Source organism: Sminthopsis crassicaudata, chromosome 2 (assembly GCF_048593235.1).
Source record: "Sminthopsis crassicaudata isolate SCR6 chromosome 2, ASM4859323v1, whole genome shotgun sequence".
Lineage (NCBI taxonomy): Eukaryota > Metazoa > Chordata > Mammalia > Dasyuromorphia > Dasyuridae > Sminthopsis > Sminthopsis crassicaudata.
The window spans coordinates 34,373,557-34,395,351 of NC_133618.1; the positions used below are offsets into that span (position 1 = coordinate 34,373,557).

General features: G+C 43.4%; 2 protein-coding genes across 4 annotated transcripts in view; one reads left to right on the top strand and one right to left on the bottom strand.

Moving 5' to 3' along the window:
- The window catches only part of SMYD1 (SET and MYND domain containing 1), a 45,515-nt gene extending 35,901 nt beyond the window's left edge, over positions 1–9,614 (top strand). For all 3 annotated transcript variants that reach the window (XM_074285684.1, XM_074285682.1, XM_074285683.1), the window contains 5 exons: positions 2,942–3,131; positions 3,980–4,072; positions 4,705–4,868; positions 5,932–6,100; positions 7,764–9,614. In XM_074285684.1, the coding sequence (XP_074141785.1) occupies positions 2,942–3,131; positions 3,980–4,072; positions 4,705–4,868; positions 5,932–6,100; positions 7,764–7,922 (775 nt within the window). In that variant the 3' untranslated portion in view covers positions 7,923–9,614. The remainder of the gene's footprint in view (positions 1–2,941; positions 3,132–3,979; positions 4,073–4,704; positions 4,869–5,931; positions 6,101–7,763) is intronic.
- A 6,430-nt stretch (positions 9,615–16,044) lies between these two features.
- FABP1 (fatty acid binding protein 1) lies at positions 16,045–19,836 on the bottom strand. Its single transcript, XM_074285004.1, has 4 exons — positions 19,715–19,836; positions 18,488–18,660; positions 17,322–17,414; positions 16,045–16,193 (listed from the first exon to the last, which is right to left on the bottom strand). The coding sequence occupies exons 1-4, from the start codon at positions 19,779–19,781 to the stop codon at positions 16,143–16,145; spliced, it is 384 nt and encodes a 127-aa protein (XP_074141105.1). The 5' UTR covers positions 19,782–19,836; the 3' UTR covers positions 16,045–16,142.
- Between the last annotated feature and the right edge of the window lie 1,959 nt (positions 19,837–21,795).

Below are 21,795 nucleotides of genomic sequence, written 5' to 3' on the forward strand. Positions count from 1 at the left end.
TGATAGGATGGCAAAAAATATTGAAATACAGTTATCAAAGTATTCTTTAAAAAGTTAACAGATCCTTTGAAATTTATCCACAGACCTTTTGGGAGTCCATGGACACTGGGTTAAGAACCCCTTCCCAAAAACCTGCTTACTGAAGAGTGATTCTCTTACTGACAAACTAAAGGATATGGCGTTCTCTGACATCTCCTATTTCCCACCCAGTAAAACAGCTCAGAGATGTGTTTTGATGATTGAGATGAGGATTGGTTTTCTCTAGTGTCTCCTTTATTGATTGAGGATGATTGTTAGCTGATATGTTTGGGTTGGTTTCAATTATTCAATTCAGTTAAGTTCCAACCATGTGCCAAGCATTGAATGAAGTGCTGGGATACAAAAGGGAAAAAAAGGCGAGTTGCCACCTTTTAGGAGCTTGCCTTCTCTTTAATGTAGTAGAAAGAAAAGTGATCCTGGACTCAAAAGAATCTGTTTCATATCCATTCTGTGACCTTGACAGTGAGTAGAGAGAGAAAGCAGTTGAAATCCGGATCCTAGCTGACCACTGGGTTTTTGGTTGAATCAAGACAAGTGACAATAACAATAATAACTAACATTACACAGAACTTTCAAATTTGCAGTGCATTTACAATCACTGTTTCCTTTTATCCTCCACAACAACCTTGGGAGATAGTTGCTATGTTTGTCCTCATTTTACAGATGGGGAAACTGAGAAAGTAAGTGATTTGCCTGGGATCACACAGTGTCTATAGCAGAATTTGAATTCATGTCTTCCGGATTCCAGATCCAATGCTCTAACCACACTGACCTCTAGCTGTAGATCCTTAATGGATATAGATTCTCATTTGATACTACTTCCCTCAGCCCAGTTGTTAAGTCACTGTTAATGGATGGCTATCAGTTCTTTCTCACATCCCCTTCCAGTTTTTTATCAGTAGGCTGATATTATTAACCCAGCAGTGGGGAAGCGACAGATGCCTAGCATTTAACTGATCCTAGTTTGGGTGAGCTTTTTACCCCAATAATGGGTGTATGTGCACTTATCATGTATGAACAACTCTTATGTTTTAAGCTAGGAGTTAGCTGTCATGCACGTGGGCTGGCTGGTCAATGGGAAGCCTGACTTCATGTTACATAGATGTTCTCTATGGGCTATTCTTCTTTGCTTTTTGATAGGATTTGGATAACAGCAGGAATTGATGATATTTGTGTAGGGAATTCCAGGTGAGGGCATTCCTTCTATCCAAGAGAGTTGGTACCTTCTTTTCTTTCCTTTTTTTTCCCCCCCTGAGGCTGGGGTTAAGTGACTTGCCCAGGGTCACACAGCTAGGAAGTGTTAAGTGTCTGAGACCAGATTTGTACTCAGGTCCTCCTGAATTCAAGGCTGGTGCTCTATCCACTGCACCACCTAGCTGCCCCCGGTACCTTCTTTTCAACCCAGAGTCCTGAAGAGTTATGTAGGGCACTAAGGGGTTAAATAACTTGCCCAAGATCACAGAACCTACTAGTGTCAGAGGTGATACTTCCTAGTATGAAGACTAGCTCTCTATTTTACCATGATGATTTTTTTAAAGCCCTCTGGTCTAAATTTTATCCTTTTTTCGCTCCCATCTTAATGTCCCAGTTTCATCCACTGAGACATCTGGAGACCAAAAGGACACAGGACCTATCTATGGTCTCCATCCTGATCTCTTTTAGGTTCCAGTTCTATGGGCCAGTGCTGATTTGCATGACTAAGTTCCATGGGCTGTTCTTCATGATGATTGGCTAAGCTGGATGTCAGTTTGGCTAAACTGGATGTCAGTTTGGTTAAGCTGGATGTCAGTTATAGAATGGGCTTTGCTTTGACTACAAGCCATCTACTATGCTGAGAGATGGTACCATGGTAAATGGAGGATAAAGGAGTGGTAAAGTGCAGCTAGGATAGGTCAGTTGAAAGGGGAATCTGTATTATAGCATTTTATGAAAGCAAATAATATATGGTAATGGAATGAAGCCGACTCTTGATCATCCACATTTGATTATCTGCAGGGATCTTTTGGCCATCGCAGGCGATTGAAACTAGAGCTAAGTAAGTCAAGAGTGGAGGTTAAGATTGGGGCTCAGCCAAGAATAGGGTAAAAAAAAACATGTCGATCAGCGCTTCTCCAAAACAAAATGGAAATTATTTTGGCATTATTTACTGTTGGGGGTTATCTCGATTTCTATTCTCCTACACTGGCCTGAATAATCCAGAGTTGATTATACCCTCAGAGCTGTCAGTGAAACACCAAAGGAGGCCATAGCTGGTCTCATGACTACACCAAATTTTTCATTCTGCTTGGGCAGAATGAATTTCTTCTGTAGTAAGCCTGATTAGGTTATTATAGTAATGAAAAAAAAACCTGAATTGCAATTGGTTTAGTTCATGAGAACTATGAGAAACACGAGAACAGACATTTCTGTTTCAAATTAGCATCTTTGCAAAAGCCTGTATTGTATTTTACTGGAATTGTAGAGTGTGTGTGTGTGGAGGGCTTCATCCTTGGGTGGGAAATCAATTTCTCTAAGGTTGCAGGTGAGTAGGTCTAATATCTGGGATCACAAGGCATTTCTGAACTTAAAACCACAGGTTTAGAGCTATAACAAGTAATTTTGATATCCAGAGTAAGCAACACAAAAAAGGGCCCTTAAATCAATTTTGTAATTCATGATGGAAAATAATACAATTGAGACAAATTCAAGTGAGAATGAGGTAGAGTTAGTTAGTACAGTGGCTCCCAGAAAGGTATCTTTTTAAATTTCACTACTGTAGGGCAAAGCTCCAATTGCCTTGCCCTAGGTATACCCTTGCAGAATAAGCCAGCCAGCTAGTCAGTAATAATTTTAAGTGTCTGCTATGAGTCAAGCACTGTGCACTAAATTTGGATTTCTTATCTCACCTCTTGTGCCAACCCAGAATTGAACTTCGTGCCCTCGGGAAGATCTCAGAGGGGGAGGAATTGACCGTATCCTACATAGATTTTCTCAACATCAGCCAAGAACGGAAGAAGCAGCTGAAGAAACAGTATTACTTTGATTGCACATGTGAACACTGTGAGAAAGGGATAAAAGATGATCTCTTCCTGGCAGTGAAAGAGGACCCCAAGGTATATAGTCTTCACTTAAGACCCTTAAGGACTAAGAGGATGGGGGCTGTGACTTGTACTGGTAGAGAGAATGCCCTCTGCTAACTAAATCACCCATCTAAGCCCCATCCCTGCGGAATAAGAGACCAAAATTCCCCAAGCAAGTCAAGGTCACATTTTCAGCCTTCCTTCTCTCCACTTACTTTTGCTAAGTAAGATGTTTCCTGCCTGTTCCAGATCACAGAACCTTAGTTCTCTAGGGGTGATGTTGATACAGTAGATTAATGTCAGGTGTCCTGACTTCCTGTGTCACTAAAGAGAAGGCATTCCTTTCTCCGAGCTGCTCTATAAAATGACAGCATTGGATTAGCTGGTTGAGCTCTCAGCCCTAACATGGGCAAGGGATAGAGAGAGGTCCAGAAGGTAAAAGACCACTAGAACTCTAAGGGAAGGAGCTTTAATAATAACCTTTGGGCTCAGAAAGCCCCTGCTTAAAGGCCTGGATTCTCAGGTTTGAGAGGATGGCCCTGGACTGAGTGATAAAATAAGGTGACTTTTCTTCTGTCTTCTTCCTAAGCTTCCCACCATCATTCCTCCATGTTAAAGCTCTTACCTCCCACCCCAGGTAAGACTAATCGTAACAGTTCATATCTATAGAGTGCAAACTAAGAGCCTGGGCCCCCTGGAGGATTGATAGGGAGGCTGGCATTTTTCTATTCCAGGTGCTCTGCTCTTGTGTTTAGAAATAAGGGACACATCTCTCTGGGGCGGGAGGGCGGTTCACACATTGTTTTACTTCAGCTACTGCAGGAATGTGGCCACCTTTCCACCCAGGAGTCTTTAACTTAAGCCATTTTCTCTCTTTCCAGCCTTCCCAGGATGTGGTGAAGGAGGTGACCCAATTCTCCAAGGACACCTTGGAGAAGATTGACAAGGCTCGCTCTGAAGGGCTGTACCACGAAGTGAGAACTTGACTCTCCCAATGGGGGGGGGGGGTGAAAGGGAAGTACTTCCTTAAGAGCAGATGGGATCTAGAGATGATCCTTGTCCCCTTAGGCTCAATTCACTCCTTCTTGGCCCCCCTGGCCAATGCTTTGAAATAGTTTTTAGGCCCAAATGCCTTCGGGATGTATGTCCCTTTGCAGATGGATGGTGGCCCAACTTGGCCAGTGGGAGAAGGGACCCACCAGACCCTCTGTTTGTCCAAAAACTGGGTAACTAGCTTTGCTCTTAAGTCCTAGGTATACGAATAGAAAAGCAAAATGAGACAGATCCAATAATATTAATGAGCACCATGGAGGAATAAAAAAAAAAAAAAAGCTTTTAGAGCTGTAGAAATGTGATCCCTCCTCTCAGTAATTGATAAGCTTTTAAGAGCCAGAAGCTACTTCCAAAAAAAAATGCATGCCCCAAGTATCTAGGTCAGTCCCTGTGCTCCAAAAGGAATATGGATCAAGAACCAAGTGGAAACCTGGCCATTGTTTCTAGATCATAGTAGGTTGGAAGTGTCTCTGAAGTGAGTAATCAGCTGTGCCATCCCCCGGGAGTTTACATTTGGCCTGCCAATAATGAAATGCCCGATGCCTTGTCCCAGGTGGTGAAGTTATGTCGAGAGTGTTTGCAGAAGCAGGAGCCTGTGCTGGCGGACACCAATATCTACGTGCTGCGGATCCTGAGCATTGCCTCCGAAGTGCTCTCCTACTTGCAGAGCTTCCAGGAGGCGTCAGACTATGCTAAAAGGATGGTCGATGGTTACATGTAGGCACTTAGAGCTGGGCCTGGGAGTGCCTTCCCCTTCTTCCTTCCCTTCCCTTCTTCCCTTTCCTCCTTCTCTTCCCTTCTTTTTCCTGCCCTTTCCTCCTTCCCTTCTCTTTTTCCCTTTCCTCCTTTCCTTCCCTTCTTCTTTTTCCTCCTTCCCTTTCCTTCTTTTTCCTTCCCTTGCCTTCTTCCCTTCTCTTTTCCCTTTTCCTTTCCTTCCTTTCCCTCAACCTTCTCTTATGACCAAGAATAAACATCTGAGCAGACCAAACTGACATCAAAAATTACATTTGATAGCATATGCAATATTGGGTACCTATAGTCCTCCGGTACCTATAGTCCTCCACCTCTCTTACAAAAGGAAACCAGTATATTTCCTCCTCTCTTCCCAGATGACCCCTTAGAAAAGACCCTACTGTTGTTTTTATCCAGGGCTTGCAGTCTTTTCCCACTATAGTGCTGGCAGCTAGAAGTGTAGAGGAATTATATTTGTGTCTCCTCTGGGCTTTGATGTAGTTAATTATAAATACTAATTAGGGATTCTTCTGTTCCTCCTCATGGAAAATCCTACTATTTTCTGTTATATATTATAAATATTTTAAGTAAGGGATTCTTCTGCTCCTCTTCATGGAAAATCCTACCATTTTCTGTTAAATATTCAGAGAAGTGAATTTGTTTTTGTGTCACGTCTTGTGGAAGTTCACAGGATCATGGATACTGAGGTAGAAAGAATCTTAGTGGCTGTTAAGTCCCACCCCCCTCCAGATGAGTCCCATAGAGGGAAAGAGATAGCATTCAAACATGTCTTCCTGATTCCAAGAAGGTCTACTGGTCCACCACTGGGTCTCTCTGTTCTCTTGATAGAGAGTCTTTCTTTGTTAACTTCATACTTTCTCAAATCTCTGGCATCAGGAAAGCACCAAATGTTTTAATTCTAAAGAGATTTGGGCTCCTGCCACTGAGACCATATTCCCTTGAGGTCAGATCACTGAGGAGAGTCTGGCTCCTCTTACCCTTTCCAGGGCTTTCTCTCTGACCAGATGCTTTCTCTGTGTCCTTTCAGGAAACTCTACCACCCTAACAATGCCCAGCTGGGCATGGCTGTGATGCGAGCAGGACTGACCCACTGGCACGCCGGACTCATTGAGGCTGGACATGGGATGATTTGCAAAGCCTATGCCATACTCCTGGTGACTCATGGACCTACCCATCCAATCACCAAGGACCTGGAAGTAGGTGACCCCTTAATGTCTCCTTGCCAGACCTACCCAGTGTGTGGCTAGACTTTAAAAACTGGACTAGGAACACAGTTTTCTTCTCTGTAAGATGGCTGGGCTGGACTCACCAACCCCCCAAATCCCTACTATCAGTAAGTGATACTAGAACATGACCTCATATCCCCTGGCACAGTTTCTGGTATACATTAAGTGCTTAATAAGTAATTGTTGATGATCATACCTCATCCAACATCTCTAATCAGTTGCAGGGAAACATACTAGGCTCAATGGTGACATGAGTACAGTTGGGCTCCAAAAAAGAAACAATTTCGTTGATGTAGGGAACTGTTGCCATGCTAATACCTTTCCCCAAAGCAGGTTATAATGTTTTAGACTTAAGATTTGTCTGGAGCACGTAAAGATTAATAGGATCTTAAGATCCAGGAGAACAAAACACATCCAGGATCATTTTGTCCAGTCTATGCATTTTGCAGATGAGGAATCTGGGGAACAGAGACTCTTAAGTGACTTGCCCGGGATCATACAGAATCAGAATTTGAACTCAGGGCTTTCTGACTTGATCCCAGAATTACATCAAGCAGTCTTAATGTACAGTTGTTCAGGAGATCCGACTCTTTGTGGCTCCATTTGGGGATTTTCTTGGCAAAGACACTGGCGTGGTTTTCTGTTTCCTTCTCCAGCTCATTTTACAGTTGAGGAAACTGAGGCAAAAGGGTTAAGTTACTTGGCCAGGGTCACATAGCTAGTAAGGGTCTGAGGCTCATAGAAAAGAGTCTTCCTGTCTCTGGGCTCAGTACTTTACCCAAAACCAATTTTGATATTTTATCAGAGACCTTCTGGACTTAACAAACATTTATTAAATGCCTGCTGTGTGCAGAGCACATTGGTAAGTGTCAGGAAAGGTGCAGCCTTTAGCTAACCAAGTTCCTGATTGATGGATGGATGGCATCTGGGTCAGAACAGAGCATGGTAAACTGAGTCATCGACTATGATATTGTCGCATCAAAGACCAGGGAAGAGCACCATAAAGGGCCAAAGTTTGGGGAGTGATGGATTCAACAATAATTCTGCAAGCATGTATTAAGTGCCTCCTGGATACCAAACATGTTCTGTGGATAAGTAGTCATTTTGTGGCCTATCATCCTGCACTCACCTTCCTACTTAAAATCTCCATTCCCATCCCCAGCTCTCCACTCCATCCCAAAACGGGTCAGGGAAGAGCAGCTGAAGCCAGTGACAACATATAATCGCGGAAATTGGCAAATTCTATAAATTGAGGCTTAAATTGTTGTTTTATTGATTATCTGGACCTTAAAAAGTATTGGAGAAGGATGTTAATAATTGAAATTATAGACTTAATGTACCACATATGGGCAGGGAGAATGGAGGAGAAAAGCCCGTTGTTAAAACATTTACCAGCTATTCCCTGCTTGACCAATTTTTTTTAAGCTTTCTTGGGTTCCATTTTGCACTTGGCATTAATTTTTTTTTTGGTGGGGAAAGAAGGGAAGTTTCTCTCTGCCTGGGTAATGACTTAATCAGCAGCATAGATGTAGGGACAACCCTTTGGTGGAAGGACAATCCCTGCAGGGCCATGTGGGGGTGCCTAGAAGCCCTCGAGGGACTTTTCAACACTTGGGGTGCCTGCTTCCTACAGGCCATGCGCATGCAGTCAGAGATGGAGCTGCGGATGTTCCGGCAGAACGAGTTCATGTACTACAAGATGCGAGAGGCAACCCTGAGCAACCAGAAGATGCAGATCATGGCTGAGCCCAGCGCAGAGACGGGGGTGCCCACCTTTCTCAAGAAGCCATAGGACTTGCTCAAGGGGGACATGTGGTGCTGAAGGGATGGGCAGATGCGTCCTTCCAAGGGGATGGGGGAGCAAGGAATATGGGGGGCTGGCTGCTATGGGAAACCCTCCGGCCAACATGTTTTGGCACTGTGGTTTGGTAGTACGATGTGGGATCCTGAGCAATATTGGCTTGGCCATATTGTGAATTCCTCGTGTTCCAATGGAGTTGTGAAGAATGTGAGCGTGTTTGGGCTGGCGTGTTTGTGCTCCGAGAACTGGAACCTTGTAAAATGGGGGCTACACTGAAACGGGGATGCGGAAGCCTCTTGAGGGAAGGGGCTGTTTTGTTTGTTTTTGTGCTTTGAACACAGTAGGTGCTTAATGAATGTTTGTGGAATGGACACTTAAAATGTTTTTCTGCCCACCTTTTCCCATCAGCTCAATGAGAGCTCCATGAGAGAGTGGGGTACAATGAATGGAAAGCACTCTGGAGTTCAGATCTACACTCTGCAACTGCCTGTGTGATCTTGGACAAATCACTTCATGCTGTTGGTCCTCAGTTTCCCCATCTGTAATATTGAGCTGAACTAGAGATTTCTGAGATCCCTTCTAATTTCACAGGAGCATAGATTTCTAGCTAAAATTCTTTTATGGAAAATCAATGAGATATTTAAGTTCTTATACAAAAAAGACTTATAAAATACTTTGTCCCCCTTTGGAGGATGTGCTATTATTGCCTTTTTCCTTCTTCCCCTAGATAAGGGGCTGAGGTCAGAGAACTGAATGACAAGCTCAGGAAGTCACAGCTAGAAGGTGTTGGGGCAGGTTATCCACTGTGCCCCATCGGTTGCCTTTCTGCCTCTCATCTACATCTCAGGGAAAAATCAGACCTGCTTTTCTCTTTTTCCACCCACCAGGGTAAATTTCCCAGATATATACCCCTCTTATCCTGGAGGGAAGTCCTGCTTTCCCTTTGAAAATACAGCATATTTCCCAGCTGAGCAACTACAGAGGGGAACCAGGATTTGATTTGAGTCCTTCATGAGAAGGATTCAATCAGGGAGATGGAAGCAGGCCCCTGATCTTGAGAGAAGGGAGATCTACCTAGGACTAGGTGACCACAGCCATGTGGCTACTGACTATTACTCTTGGTGAAGTTGGTGTCCCAGTCTTTACTAATTGCTTTAACCCTGAATAATATGGTTAGGGTTAGGGTTAGAGTTTACAGGGCACTTTAAAGCATTCAAAGCATTTGATATATCTTCCTCGATCCTCATAAGTTTGTGGAACAGTGCCTTCTCCCTTGTACCCATTTTGCAGAAACTGAGTTCAAGGGAAGTTAATGAGCAGGAGGCAGAATCCAGGTTTTTTGACTTCCAGCTCTAGCATGCTCCTATTGCCCAAGCAGCTCCTCCAAGATGGGGATTTCTGCCCTTTCTTTGGTTCCCCTTTGGTGTATATATGTGTGTTTGTGTGTGTGTGTGTGTGTGTGTGTGTGTGTGTGTGTGTGTGTGAATGGTGCATGTGACATATTGGAACGCCTCACTGCTGGAAGCAAGGAGCCAGCTCCCTCGATATTCCTGCCTTTGGGGTGGACGCCATCTGCCCACCACCTTCCTGGGCCAGAGTGGGTGATGCTGTGTCTCTGGTTCGTATAATTTTGTGGTAACTAAAGCAGCAGCATTAAAAAATTGGTGTTTCTAAGCAAACAAATGTTGAGAGGTTTTTTTCTTATCTAAAATCCAGAGCTGAAATTCTCTTGGGTCTTCCAAATGATATAACTCCTGTGGGAACTCCAAACCCTAACTAGAACTTTCCTCTCTGCTTCCAATGGCTCACCCTAGCGTGCAATTATTTCAGGGGCCTTTAAGTAACTAGAGTGAGGCAAATGGAGTTTTAGAGAAATTCTGAATAATGAACTTGAAAAATTCCATTAAGAATTTACTACATTTAGTTGAGAGAACACATACATAACTCCTCCAGCAGGGTAAGAACAACTTAGCTGATGAGCTAGTTAACAAGAATAACTAGTTAAAATCAAAAACTGTCAGATTGCATGCGTTGTTAATGACAGTCAACTATAACAGACATTCCTTTTTTAATATTTTATTTCCTCCCAGTTAACATTAAAACAATTTTTAAAACATTTTTTAAAACTTTGAATTCTAGATTCTCTTCTTTCCTCCTCACCCTCACTCCCATTAAGAAAGCACATGTGAAGTTAATAATGGAGGAACAGTCTTAAGGAGAGAATACATACATATATATATATATATATATGTAATTTATACACACACATAATAATATATGGATACACATATATAGCCTCATTAGAATATATGCCTACATATGCACGGTGTAATATTGAATATGGAAATGTTTTAATATAGAAATATATACAATATTACATATATGCATACATCTATGTATCTGTATAGGCAAAATATAAAGAAATAACATTAAAATGCAGGGTAGTAATACAAGCTAGAAAGTTGTGGTCCACACAGTTCCCATGGTCCTCTCTCTGGGTGGAGATGGTTCTCTTCATCACTGAACAATTGGAACTGGTCTGGATCATCTTGCTGTCGAAGAGAGCCACGTCTATTGGAATTGAGCATCATATAACTCTTGCTGTTGTGTATAATGATCTCCTGGTTCTGCTTATTTAACTCGGCATCAGTTCCTATAAGTCTGTCCAGGGCTCTCTGAAACCATCCTGTTGGTCATTTCTTATAGAACAATAATATTCCATAATATTCATATGCCATAAGTTATTCAGCCATTCCCCACTGATGAGCATCCACTCAGTTTCCAGTTTCTGGCCACTACAAAAAGCTGCCACATTTTGGCACAGACAGGTCCCTTTAAGATCTCTTTGGGATAACATTGCTGGATCAAAGGGTATGCACATTTTGATCACTTTTTGAGCATAATTCCAGATTGCTCTCCAGAATGGTTGGATTCTTTCACAACTCCACCAACAATGCATCAGTGTCCCAGTTTTCCCACAGCCCCTCAAACATTCGTCATCTTTTCCTTAGCCAATCTTAAGAGGTGTCAGTATACATTTATTAAAGGCCTATTGCATACCAGGCACTGTTCTAAGTTCTGGGGAAACAAAAGAGGCAAAAGACAGTTCCTGTCCTCAGATACTTGCATTTTCTTGCACAGGTTCAGATGTGTTTTGGGAAAATGATTTTCCGAAATTCCAACCAATGGCATTATTCCCTACTTACCATCCTTCACTCTAAGTTTAGGGGCAGACTCCCAGTGAAGCAAAGAGTTTCAGGAAACAAAGAGGGAAGGAGACCATATCTGGTAGTCTGGATAAGGAACTGGTAAGTTTGCACCTTCACCGAACGACTCAGGTTTGCAAATTTAGAGGTGAACAGGGCATTAAAGATCACCCAGTCTATGAGTTCTTAATCTTTTTCTGTCACAAAGTATCTGGGTAATAACTCTAGCAAAGCCTATATAGTAAAGCAAAATAATGCTATTCAATATTTGAAAGAAATGCCAAATTTCATTTAGAAGTTGGTAAAAATAAAGATGGAATTTTTTTCTATTCAAGTTTATTGAATCACCTTGAATCTAGTTACATTCTTTGATCTCTAGTTCAACCCATTTAATTTACAAATAGGGAAACTGAGTTTCAGAGATACAAAGGCTTGCCTATCCAAAGTTACATACAGGTATGTGGCTGGCAAAGTTGGGATTTGAATCCAAGTCCTTAGACTCCAGGACCAATGTTCTTGAGCTTCTTAAGTACATAAGTTAAAGTGCAAAGGATGGACTTACCTTCAAGATGGTTTTGTCCCAGGATGTAGTTTAATAATTTCCAGGGATTTCAGGTAAGCAAAACTCCCTGTAACTCACTGCTCAGAGAGCCCATTATCTCACCAGGCAAAGTGCAATAAAGCATGGTACCTAATTTTTGGACAAGAAGGACAACCTTGTTTGTTCAAATAAACAAAAAGTCCCCCTTTCCCTCCATAGCAGGACCTACTGGGATTACCCAAAATTTCCCTTACCTTTTCCTTCTTTAGACCACACAAACACAGTATTTTTCCCTCTTCTGAACCCTCTGCCTTACGGGGAATCTGCCCCTAACTTAGAGTGAAGGAGATAAGTAGGGAACGATGTCATTGTTTTAAATCCTGGGAAGTCATCTTCCTGTCTCTTTTCTTGAGAATCTGGGCTCTCTGTTGCCTCAAGGATATTCTTTAGACTCCTCAGTCGGGTTTTTAAGCCCTTTATAACCTGCCTCTGAAGCCTGCCCTTTCAGACTTATTTCTCATAACTGTCCTTCACATAATCGGTCTTCCAGGCAACATGACCACCTTGTTCCCCACCTCCATGTCTGTGCCAGCCTGTACCCAGTGCTTGCTCTGCATTCCTCAGGCACCTGTGTCTCTTCTAAGAATTCCTACTCTCCATCAAGGCTCAACTCAAGTATTGCAGGAAATCTTTCCTGATCTTCCTAGTGCTCTCTCTGTGTCTCTATCTCTGGCTGTCTCTGTCTCTCCTTTCCTTCTTTTTCCCTTTTCTCTCTATCTGAGTTTCTCTACCTCTCATCTTCTCTCCTTTCTTTTCCTCTCTGTCTCTGTGTGTGTCTCTGTGTGTCTGTGTCTGTGTCTGTGTCTCTTCCTCCTTTCCTCCCTTCTATTCTCTTCTGTCTCTGTCTCTGTCTTTGTGTGTGTCTCTGTCTCTCTCACTCTGTCTCTGTCTCTGTGTCTCTCGATCTCTCTGTCTAACACACACACACACACACACACACACACACACACACACACACACACACACACACACACACACACTTTCTGTGTTAGAATATAAGCATTGTGCAGGCTCTTTGAAGTCAGGGTCACTTCCAGCCTAGCAGGGGCTTCCCACATCATTGATGGGGCCAGGGCTGAAGTTTCCTCAGGACTCTCTCTCCCTGGCTCTTTGTAGACTCCTAAAATCTCCTAGAGACAAGGACGCCTTCCAACTGGGCACCCCTCCCCCATAGAGCAGGCACTCTGGCAGGAGCTTGCCGCTGGTGAGGAGGTGAAAGTAAAAATAGCCACCGAGCTCTGCAGCTATCTTTCTATTTATTGGACTAACTTAGAGCTTGCCCAGGCCCCTGGCCCCTGGAATACCTGGACAAAATTCGAATGTAGCATTTAACTATGGCTACCAGCTAAGACTCCTCCTTTAGGGCACCTCCCCTGCCTCTGCAGAGGGCATAAAGCCCACTGGGAAAGGGCAGAGCCAGGGGACATGGATTCCACCAGAAGGACACGGAGTCCACCAGAACCTGGCTGGTTTACCATGGGAAATACCATGCCCTTCTTGTCTCCCCGGCCCCCCTCCTTGTGAATGTCCTTTGAGAGCCTTCTAATTATAACCTTCCCATCTCCCCACTCAACACCATCCAGATGCCTTCCTGAGTGAGGAAAGGGTCACAGAGAAGGAGGGGGAGGGGGGTAGGAGGGAGGGAGAGACAGACAGACAGACAGAGACAGACAGAGACAGACAACTAGGAGGATGGGGAAGGTTTCCTGTGTGGAGGTTTGTTAGGGGAGGAATTCCAAAACACTCTACCAGGCACAATGCTAGGAGCTTGGGATGCACCAAGACAAAGACGCAAATGGTCACTGCCTCAAGTGGCTTCTGTTTTACAGAAGAAAAGTGCTTTTCCCAGTTAGCCCTAACACTTTACCCATTGCTCCATTGGTTCTTTAAACACCTTCCTTTGTGGAAGCTCTTCTAAGGCTCTGGTCCGTAGGCCTCTGGAGCTGGGGGGACAGGGAGAGGTGGGGATTGGGCAGCTCCTTCAGCTGCCTCTCCCTGAGGTTGAGATTTGGTGGCTGGGATTCTTCTGAAGGACAACTGGGCATCTGGCTGGTAGCCTATGGGCAACTGGCTTTTTGGGCAGGCATCCCATGGGAAGGGCGAGCTTTTCTATAACAACCTGGAGCCTGGAAGTAGGCCTTGTTTTCCAATTTAACCAACCTGGTCCCTCGTTTCTCATTAGGAAAGAACCTAGATAAGATTTTTTTAAAGCATGGGGTAGAGAGTGATCTAAGGAAAATGACAAAACAGCCTCAATATCCTTGCTCAAACAACAGGGTCTCTGAAGGTTCCTTAAGTGAATATTAATGGGGAGTGGGCTGGGATGATCTGCCTTTCTGCCCCTACATCCCCCCTAACCCTGAGTGGTAGCTTCCTGAGGAACAGCCTGGTTTAGATGCCCCAGAGGCTGTATTTCTCTGTAAGCCCTTCATTTTGGGGCTATATGCCTTCCTTCCCTAATTGTTCACCTTATTCTGTCTATTCAGAGTTCTCAAATGTGACTTCCTACCAGAGCGTAACTAGGATTTCTTGTGCCTTGGGCAAGTGGCACAAAACTGTGTGGGGAGAGACAAAGGCACCCAAGCAAAGTAGCACAGTGCTTAGAATGTGGAACCTGGAGTCAGGAAGGTCTGAGTTCAAATTTAGCTTCAGACACTAGCTGTGTGACTGAGCAATTCACTGCGCTCCATTTTCCTCACATAAAATGGTCATAATAATCGTTCCTAATTCCTGGGATAGTTCTGCAAACCTCAAAGTGTAACATAAATACTCGTTATTGTTATTATTGTTGTTATGCTGAAGAAACTGCCACATGGGATGCTGAAAAAGATAATAAAAACACAGAAGGCTGTTACTTAAGCCAACTATGTCATAGCTTCTAATTTAACTCATTATTCTTGTTTATTTCTGATGTAATAAAAAAAATTCCTATTAGAAGCAAGCCCCATATGGAAAAGAATAAGCATTTACATTCTGTGTGCCAGATACTGTGCTCACTTTACTAATATGATCTCATTTGAGCTTTATAACAATTCTGGGAGGCAGGTGCTATTATCAAACCCATTTAACAGATGAGGAAATTGAGGCAAGCAGAGGTAAAGTGACTTGTCCAAAGTCACACTGTGCTAACTTTAACAATATGATCAATCTCTACAACAATTCTGGGAGGCAGGTACTATTCTTATCCAACCCATTTTACAGATGAGGAAATCGAGGCAAGCAGAGATAAAGTGATTTGTCCAGGGCCACACAGCTAGGAAGTATCTGAGGCAATATTTGAACTAAGGTCTTCCTAACTCCAGTTGCCTCAAACAGAGACAGGGTTGCTTTGGGAGGTAACCAGTTCTTTCTGATTGGAAGTCTTCATTCAAAGTATAGATGATCTTTTATCAGTTATAATAGAGAGAGGATTCTTTTCCCATCATGGGGCTTAGATAAGATGCCTTCTGAGCTTCCTTCCAACCCTGAAACTCTGTGCTTCTGTAGCTCACGTTACAGCTCTGTTGTTTTCACGCAGCCCAAGGACTGCCAGTGCTTTTGAATCCTGGGACCCGGGTCCATTTGTCCTTCCACAGTTAAGGCTCTGCTCTTCAATTAGGTGCTCCCTCTCCAATCTGAGCCTTATAACCCAAACCTGTCTCATTGTTTACTAGAAAAATGGATCCTTTAGTGGATGTCTTCAAGGTCCTACTCTCTGTATTTGTTTTTCTTTCAAATGGATAATTAGTTATTAATATATTAAATACAGTGTTTCCAGCTTTTTATCCATATAAGAAGTTATAAAGTTATAAAGAAGTTTTCTTTTTTTAAAAATTATCTGTATTTGGTTTAAAAAATACTCCTCTCAATTAAAAACACACACACACACACACACACACACACACATTTTCACTAAGAGCTTTTGAACTCAAAATGGTTTGATCTAAAGGCAAATAGAAATGGTGGTACTTGGGGAGGAAGTGAGGAATGGGGGGAGGGGACATGGACCGTAAGCCACTCCTAAAATCACATTACATGGTAACAGCTTATTCCACCAACCCCTAAGTAGGCACCATTTCTTAGTAGGTAAATGGTAATTTGCAAAGATCCTTAAAATATTTATTTCTTGTGACTCCCTCCATTTCTTAAAGAGGTGGGGAACTATGGGTGCAGGATGGTGCATCTACTGGCAGATGGAGTCATTTGGTTGGTCGGTTTTGCTCGGCTACTTTAAGATGAGGCTCTCGGGTGGACAGATGGACAGGTACGGTGAAATCAGAAATATTTGTGTTGCAAGAACAAAAGGCATCAATAAAACCTTGAATAAAAGGATGCTTATAAAGTCATTCAAGAACTGTGTTTTTTACAAGCCACACTTTATTGTACCAATTTTACACAGTAAAAATAAACGAAAGGCAGAGATGTCTAAATTCTCTTGCTGATTCTCTTGAAGACAATATCACCCAAGGTCATGGTCTGAAAGCCAAGAATAAATCCAGTGTTAATCCTTCCTGGAACTTCCTCCAGTATAGAAGCATGTCCCACTAGTCAATGTTCCCAATATTTTAGACACACTAGAGCTAGGTTTGGCAAGCTCTGGGGGCTTCTGTGTGGATTCTCTATGCACCCTGAGGGGACCTGGGGGAGGATTGGTCTTAGGTGTCTTTTAAGGGGCCCATTTAAAAATAAAAATATTCTCATATGGTTCACAATGTAAGTGATGATGAGATGCCAGCTGAAAAATATTTAATGTCTGAAGGGGGATTAGCAGGAGTGTGATAGAGGATTAGGTGACTGGGGCTGAGGGATGATGGGATCTTGGATTGTGAGCTAAAAGGAGCCTTAGAGGTCACCCACCAGCCCCCTGGAGTCTGTGGTAAATGTTACATTCTCTGCTGTACCCTGGATGTTGGACAAAAACTCCTCCTCTTTTCTTCCCTCCTCCCTACAGTCCTCCATTTCCTCACCTGTCTTTCCTTCTTCCCCTCTTTATTCCTTCCTCCTTACTGTCCTCCATGTCTTTTCCTCCTCTTCTCTTCCCTTCCTCCTCATTGCTATCCTTTATCTTCTCATCTGCTTTTCCCTCCTCCTCTTTCCTTCCCTTCTCCCTACTAACCTCCATTTCCTTGCCTGTCTTTCCCTCCTCCCCTCTTCATTCCTTCCACCTACTGTCCTCCAGGTTTTTTCCTCCTCCTCTCTTCCTTTCTTCCTCCTTGCTGTCCTCTATCTCCTTGCCTATCTTTCCTTCTTCCCTTTTCCTTTCTTCCTCCCTACTGTCTTCTATGTTTTTTCTTCTCCTCTCTTCCTTTTTTTCTTCCCTACTATTTTCCATCTCCTCACCTGTCTTTCCCTCCTCCCCTCTTCATTCCTTCCACCTACAGTCCTCCAGTCTTTTCCTCCTCCTCTCTTCCCTTCTTCCTCCTTGCTAAACTCCCTTTCCTCACCTGTCTTTCGCTCCTCCTCTTTTCCCTTCTCTTCAGAGCAGGGACTGCCTCCCTTGTCCTATTTGTAGCCTCAGTATTTGACACTTAGTAGGAGTTCACTAAATGCTTTTTGGATCCATCCCCCACAACCAAGCAGGAAGAGAACCCCTTGATCACTCACGTTGGTAATTGTGTCTCCGTTGAGTTCAGTGACTGACTTGATCCCTTTGAGAGTTGTCACCAGCTTGTTGTCTCCCTCCATCTGCACCACAGTCTGTAGGGAGACAGCAGAGTTAGTCCTGGGAAGCGCTAGGGACTGGGGGTAGAGGAATGTGAGGAGTGAGCCAGGGACACACTCTTAAATATCTAACAACTGGCTTTCCTGAGAAGGAAAAATGTACACACAACTTTTCCTTATAATCTGTATTATTTACATTTAAATATAATTTGCATAATTAACATTTTCTCAAATAGTTTAAATCTAGACAATCAATAAAACAACAAATCAATCCTTGATTTGTAATGTTTGCTGTTTTCTGAGGGGTAAAGGCTCACAGTGAAAATTTAACAATCTGCTCTCTCTGGCCGGTTTGAGCTGGCTCCAGCGCTCAAGCAGAACTCCTTGTTTCTGTACTGCACTGGCTAGATGGCTTTCTAGTTCTCTAGTTCCCTTCCCTTTCTCTTCCTCCTTTCCTCCCCATTTCTCTTCTCTTTCTTTCGTGTCTGCTGTCTGAGTCAGTCAGAAAATACTTATTAATGTGTCTTCTTATGCTAAGTGCTGAAGATGATCCTACCCTCGGGGAGCTTACAATCTAATAGGGAAACAATAAGCAAAGAAATATGTACAAACAACCTATAGACAGCAGAGGTTGAAAAAAATTAACTGAGGGAGGACACTTGAACTTGAGGAAGGTTTCTAGTGGAAGAGTATCAGGGTTGGGGGGGTTTATGGTTGGGACTTTAAGGAAGCCAGGGAGATCAGCAGTCTGAGCAGAGAGAGTCTCAAACATGGGATATAACCAGAGAAATTGCCTGGAACTGAGAGATGGTCCAGGAATAAGGTGTGAGAGGATGGGTAAAGTAGAAGAGGGCTGGGTTATGAAGGACCCAGCCAATGGGTGTTCCAGCTGGCCCTCTATCCCACAATCCAGCAGACTGCTTTTTCATTTAATCTACCTCTCGGGCAACATTGTGTCTAACAAAGATGTGTCTTATCTCCCCAGGAGATGGATTGCTCCCAGGAGTCGGGAACCATGTTTTATCTGCTCTTTGCATCTTCCTGGGATTTAGCCCAGAGGCTAATCCATTAATAACACGTCCCTAACTTGAAGCAAGGTCCATCCTTACCTTGACCTTTTCTCCGGTCAGAGTCTCCAGCTGACACTCTTCCCCCAGAGTGAACTCATTGACCAGGAGTCTGGTGCCGGTGGAAATGGTGAGCTTGAAGTGTTTCCCAGTTTGTACAATTTCAGACACTCCCTTGACATCCTTTCCCTTCTGGATCATTTCATCAGGTACACCTGGTTCATACAGTAGAGACTCAGAGCTAGAAGACATCTTAGAGCTGGCCCAATACCCATCACTTTACAGGAAAAGAAACTGAGGCCCAGGAGCAGCCAGGTGGCGCAGTGGATAGAACACTAGCCCTGAAGTCAGGAGGAGTTGAGTTCAAATTTGATCTGAGACACGTAATACTTCCTGGCTGTGTGACCTGGGCAAGTCACTTAATCCTGATTGCTTCAGGGGGAAGGAAGGAAGGAAGGAAGGAAGGAAGGAAGGAAGGAAGGAAGGAAGGAAGGAAGGAAGGAAGGAAGGAAGGAAGGAAGGAAGGAAGGAAGGAAGGAAGGAAGGAAGGAAGGAAGGAAGGAAGGAAGGAAGGAAGGAAGGAAGGAAGGAAGGAAGGAAGAAAGAGAAGGAAAGAAACTGAGGCCCACAGAAATTTAAAGTCTTACCCAAGCTTGCATCAATAGTAAAAAGGCAAGAGCCAGAAAGACCCCAGTTCAAATCCTGCTTCAGATGCTTGCTGGCTGTTTGACCCTGGATAAACCACTGTACTTTAGTTTTCTCGACTATAAAATGGGGATTATCATAACACTTTTCTCTCCAGGGTGTTTTAAAGTTCAAATGAAATACAGGGGTTAAGTACTTTGCAAACCTTAAAGTGTCATTTACCATCATCTTCCTCCTCATCAGCCCCATGCTCATTATTACTTTTCACTTCAAATCCAGTGGTCTTTCTACTGTACACAACTGGCTCCTGGAAAGTAGTGGCTACTAGAATCCCCATTTTCCATGCAATCCATGAATGGAGATGATATAATCCTTGTCTCTGAGGGAATTAGGAGCAGAGACAGGGCTAGCATTCGGCTCTGACCCCTCATTCTGTCGTTCTTCAGCCTGGTGCCCAATCCAGGTTCCCAAATGCCTCCCCAGAGCTCTGGTTAAATTATTTCACTTGCTGCAGGTTTCCTTTAAGCATTTTAAGTTCATTCCTTCTGGCACCAGCCAGTGTAATGTCCCTGCCCCTTTGGTGGCAACATTCGATGCCCAAAGGACGTTGCCTTTCGCACTTACCAGCAGCCTTCATGAAGGCTTCAAAATTCTCTTGGGACTGGAGCTGGTACTTTCCTGAGAAGTTCATGGTGGAGGGATGTTCTCTCACAACACCAGCTGGGAGAAAAAGTGCCTGGTTTGTGCTGAGGGGCTGGCTTTATAGGGGGTTCTTTCCCTTCAAATGTTGGTCAGAGGTTATCGGCTGGAAACTTTATGGTTCTGCTCAATCATTAACTCCTTGGGAGCAATGGTCAGCGATAAAGGATAAGGTAGGTATAGTTGGGGTTAACCGGAGGGTCTGGTACTTGGTAAAGGAGCAGGGGAGTGGGCTTTCCAACTGTCCAGACTGTCTGGCTTTGGAGGGGAAAGAGAGTGCCCATGGGCATAATGATGGGAAGATAATTTTTGCTTTACAGCAACAAAAAGAGGAAAAGACATATCAGTATGGCACTTTTCATTGCATCCAGGTTTCTCATGCTCATTTGATTCTTACAATTATCCTATAGGGTAGGTGATCAAAATATAGTTGCCCCCAATTTTACAGATGAGGAAACTAAGGCTTATCAAGGTCATACAGCCAGTCCAACCCTGAGCTGGGGATTTCCGGGGCTTTTGGGGGGTCACCTTGTTATTTCTCACCTCCAGATCTTTGAACAAAGCAGCGTGCTAGATTTGAAGCCAGAACTTACTACAGGGAGCTTGTGTGTTTGTGTGTGTAGGAAGGGGGAATGTTTATTTTTATCTCAGTCTCAGTATGCAGTTCACACCAGCCATTTAATGAATGTTTGCTAGATTGAATTCAACCTGACTTATGTTTTGTAGTTTAAAATTATTTTACTTTCATTTTCTCAGACTTTAACATGGACCTCTAAATTGAACTTCTTGTTGTTCAGTCATTTATAGTTATATCTAATGCTCTGTGATCCTATTTTGAGGTTTTTTTCTTGGCAAAGATTCTGGAATGGCTTGCCATGTCCTTCTCCTGCTCATCTTACAGAGGAGGAAACTGAGACAAACAGGGTTAAGTGAGTTGGCAAGGGTCACCCAGCTAAGACACGTCTAAGGCTGAATTTGAACTCAGGTCTTCCTGACTCCAGACCCAGTGCTCTGTCCACTGCCCCGCCTAGCTAGCCGATGACTACTCTAGGAGCATTTTGCAAGTCATTCTGAAGTTCCAACACTATATCATCCTCCATTAGGCTGCACTCTCCCCTAATTGCTACTGGAACAAAATTTGTTTTATCTCAGAGCTATAAGTGACCGAGTCAGATTCTACAGATGGGACTTTGCCTTTTTAAGACCAGTGAGAGAATCATAAAGAGATGACACATCAGTGAGACCGTGGATTCTAATTATCAGAAGCACTAAGCACTTGATATTCCCTTAGCTGCTAGGAAACCCCTTTTATTTTTTAATTAAAATGATTTTATTGTTTGCTTATGGATACTGAGTCTCCCAGTATCCCTCAGGCTGGAAGCATAGTGACTACTCACTCAGTAAACCTGCTTTGTGTCTCTGACTTTAGCCGATTTACCCCTTATTAGGTGACCTGGGGACTCACAGTGTTGGTGCCAGATTCGGTCCCCTTAGAAGGAACCATAGAAGGGTTTGGGTTGGAAACTGAGCCCCAGAGAGGTTAAGTAGGAGGCCGGGTGACACAGTGGAGAGAATGCTGGGCTTGGACTTGAATTCAAATAAAGCTCTGACTTTAACTAGCTGTGTTACCCAAGACCAGTCAGTGCATTTCTCTTTGAGCCTCAGTTTCTTAATCCATAAAATGGGGATAATAATAGCAGCTACCTCACAGGGATATTGTGAGGACTATTGAGATAACATGGACAAGCATACATATGTGTATGTATTTATATATAAATATATATGTAATGCTAGCAATTTTATTTATTATTATGTGACTGGCCCAGGCTCATAGAGCTAGTCGATAACTGAAGTGAGATTGAATTCAAATCCACATCCATATCCAGCAATCCACTGCACCAGGCTGCCTCTCATCAAATTCAGCATCTCTAAAATGGATTCATCTTCTCCACCAAATTCCTCCTTCCTCCAAACTTTCCTTTTCTAATGAGAACAATCAGCCAACT